Genomic DNA, 2,333 nt, shown 5'->3' with positions numbered 1-2,333 from the left:
TTTGGATCTAGTAATGCCCAGACCTAAGTACAGTTTACTAGATCCAAATATAAGCCAGTGTATTATCCAAATATCACAGTGTATTACACTGCGATAGTAATACAAATGCCCAGACCTAAGTACAGTTTTGTATTACTATCGCAGTGTGGCACTTTGGGTATTAGAAGGAGGTACAGTGAAGGTCCCACAGTTTTGGATGTACTTTGGGCATTGCGGCCATCAGATGGATGGAGGTTGGATGACCAGATCAAGGTCTAGAGACTTTCTGTCCTTGATAGCTGTTTACGTGGGGCCATAAGGCAGCTTGAAAGATGGTTCTGGAGAAAAGTCAGACCTGGGATGTTTAGTTCTTTCTCTGGATCTGTACTTTCAGATCCATGAAAAGGAGCAGGGTTTGGACATTTTTGAAAGCTGCCTCATTTCACTCTTCTTTCCCCTCCACAAATCAGTGAGAGTTGAGCTGACATGGTGTGGTTTTTTACTACAGTATTTTGCTATGACAAAAATTGCTTCATTTATGTTTTGGAAGAAATTTTAACCATTTGGTTCTCCCTGATAGAAGCACATCTTTTAAAGAGAGACTAACTTGGGGTTCCTAGTCTCTCATCTCCTCCACATGTGCAGAGCAGTGGTGGGAAACTCACTTCTTGTCAAAGTGGCCCTTTCCACTGTTTAGCAGTATAAGCTCTGTTAAAAAAAAAATCCGTTTTATTAAACATGTCTTTCTTTTAGGTACTGTTTACTATTTAATGGTAACAGTCATAAGGTTTTTGAAATGTTTATTTTTAGAAGTTTCAACTCAGTAGCTCCCTTTATCATCCAGGGGAGGCAATGGTGTAGTAGAAAAAACGGAGTGTTTCTCCAACTTTTTTGACCACAACCTTCAGTAAGCAACATAATTTCCATTAAACCTGCTCACACTTGTGAAAATCCAACCCTGTACATTTATGCGTCTGTCTGTCAAGCTATTTGTGTATGTCAATGTCCTGGCAGGAAACGGATTTAATAAGTGGCCTGTTTTCAGAAGTATGAGCAGGTTTAAGAAACCCACAAAGGACACTGAAGCACCAGGGATTGTCACCAGTGGGAAGATGCTACCTCTTCTGGACTTGAAGTGGAAAGGGAGCTCCCTCCAGAGCTGAACCCAGGGAAAGCTGTGCAGTGGGAGCAAGATCACCCAAGAGGAGGGATCCCAGACACTCCTGCCCACCCTCTGATCTCCCACTGGTGCCTCTCACTGGCTGACCTTTGGCAGGAGGCCCAGCTGAATCATTGTGTAAAATCAGCCTCCTGGGGCTGGGAACAAGACAGAGAGGGAGGAGAATGAATCTGAAAAGGGAAATGGAGACTAAGGATCAGTATGTACACAATATTTAAAGTTAAAAGGTCATGTACTGTACTCACCCTGTAATATACGGTACACTGTGATTTTCTGTTCTGACCTTTTTCAAAAATGCTGTTTGTAAACAGCCTTAGAAGAACTATTTGCTGATTCTGTACCTGTTTCAAACTTGTTGGTGCCTGAGCTAAGCATACAGCTTCTCTGAGTCTCAGTCTGTACACATATTAAAATGGGAGGCCTGGACTAGACTAGTTCTCAATCTTGGCTGTACACTAGTGTCACCTGGAAACTTAAAAAAAATCCTGACAGCTAAGCCACAGTTCAGACAAATCGGAATCGGGTGGGATGACGTGGAAGGAGGCATCAGTAGCTTTAAAATCTGATGTTCAGCTTCCCTTAAGGAACAGTCTGTCCCTCATCACAGGCTTCCCTGGACAGAAAAGCCTGGTGGACTATGGTCCATGGGGTCACAAAGAGTTGGGCATGACTGAGCATCTGGGTATCTATGTCCTTCATCACAGAACTGACATTCCTACTTGGCAGCAGTCCCCTGGAACTAGTGTAACTGCCCCTCCCCTCTTTTAAATGTGGACACAGACAACAAAGTTTGCCAAGGTTTCTTTTAATTTCTGTTGTTTTCCCAACATGGACTGTGGGCTGCCATTTATCATCTGATATGTCTGTTGTATTAACTGGAGATTCATGGAGATGGTGAAGACTAGGGATGTGGTGAGGGGACAGATTTAAGGGAGAAGGTCAAGAATTCATTCTATCTTGGACATGTTACTTTTGAGACATTGTGAGAAGTCCAAGTACAAATGTCAAGTAGGCGAGGGACATAAAAGGGCTGAGAGGGAACCTAAAATAGGGAGTCTTCAGCAAATGCTGCTACTGCTGCTAAGTCGCTTCAGTCGTATCCAACTCTGTGCGACCCCATGGACTGCAGCCCACCAGGCTCCCCCGTCCCTGGCATTCTCCAGGCAAGAACACT

At 43.7% G+C, this 2,333-nt stretch overlaps 1 protein-coding gene across 1 annotated transcript in view; it reads left to right on the top strand.

The window, feature by feature from the left end:
* Positions 1-947: 947 nt before the first annotated feature.
* The window catches only part of DPY19L1 (dpy-19-like 1 (C. elegans)), a 90,931-nt gene continuing 89,545 nt past the window's right edge, over positions 948-2,333 (top strand). Inside the window, exon 1 of the mRNA XM_010831227.1 lies at positions 948-1,026. Coding sequence (XP_010829529.1) covers positions 948-1,026 — 79 coding nt within the window. The remainder of the gene's footprint in view (positions 1,027-2,333) is intronic.

Source organism: Bison bison, unplaced genomic scaffold (assembly GCF_000754665.1).
Source record: "Bison bison bison isolate TAMUID 2011002044 unplaced genomic scaffold, Bison_UMD1.0 scf7180017864525, whole genome shotgun sequence".
NCBI classification, from domain to species: Eukaryota; Metazoa; Chordata; class Mammalia; order Artiodactyla; family Bovidae; genus Bison; species Bison bison.
This window is presented reverse-complemented; position numbering and strand designations above follow the sequence as displayed.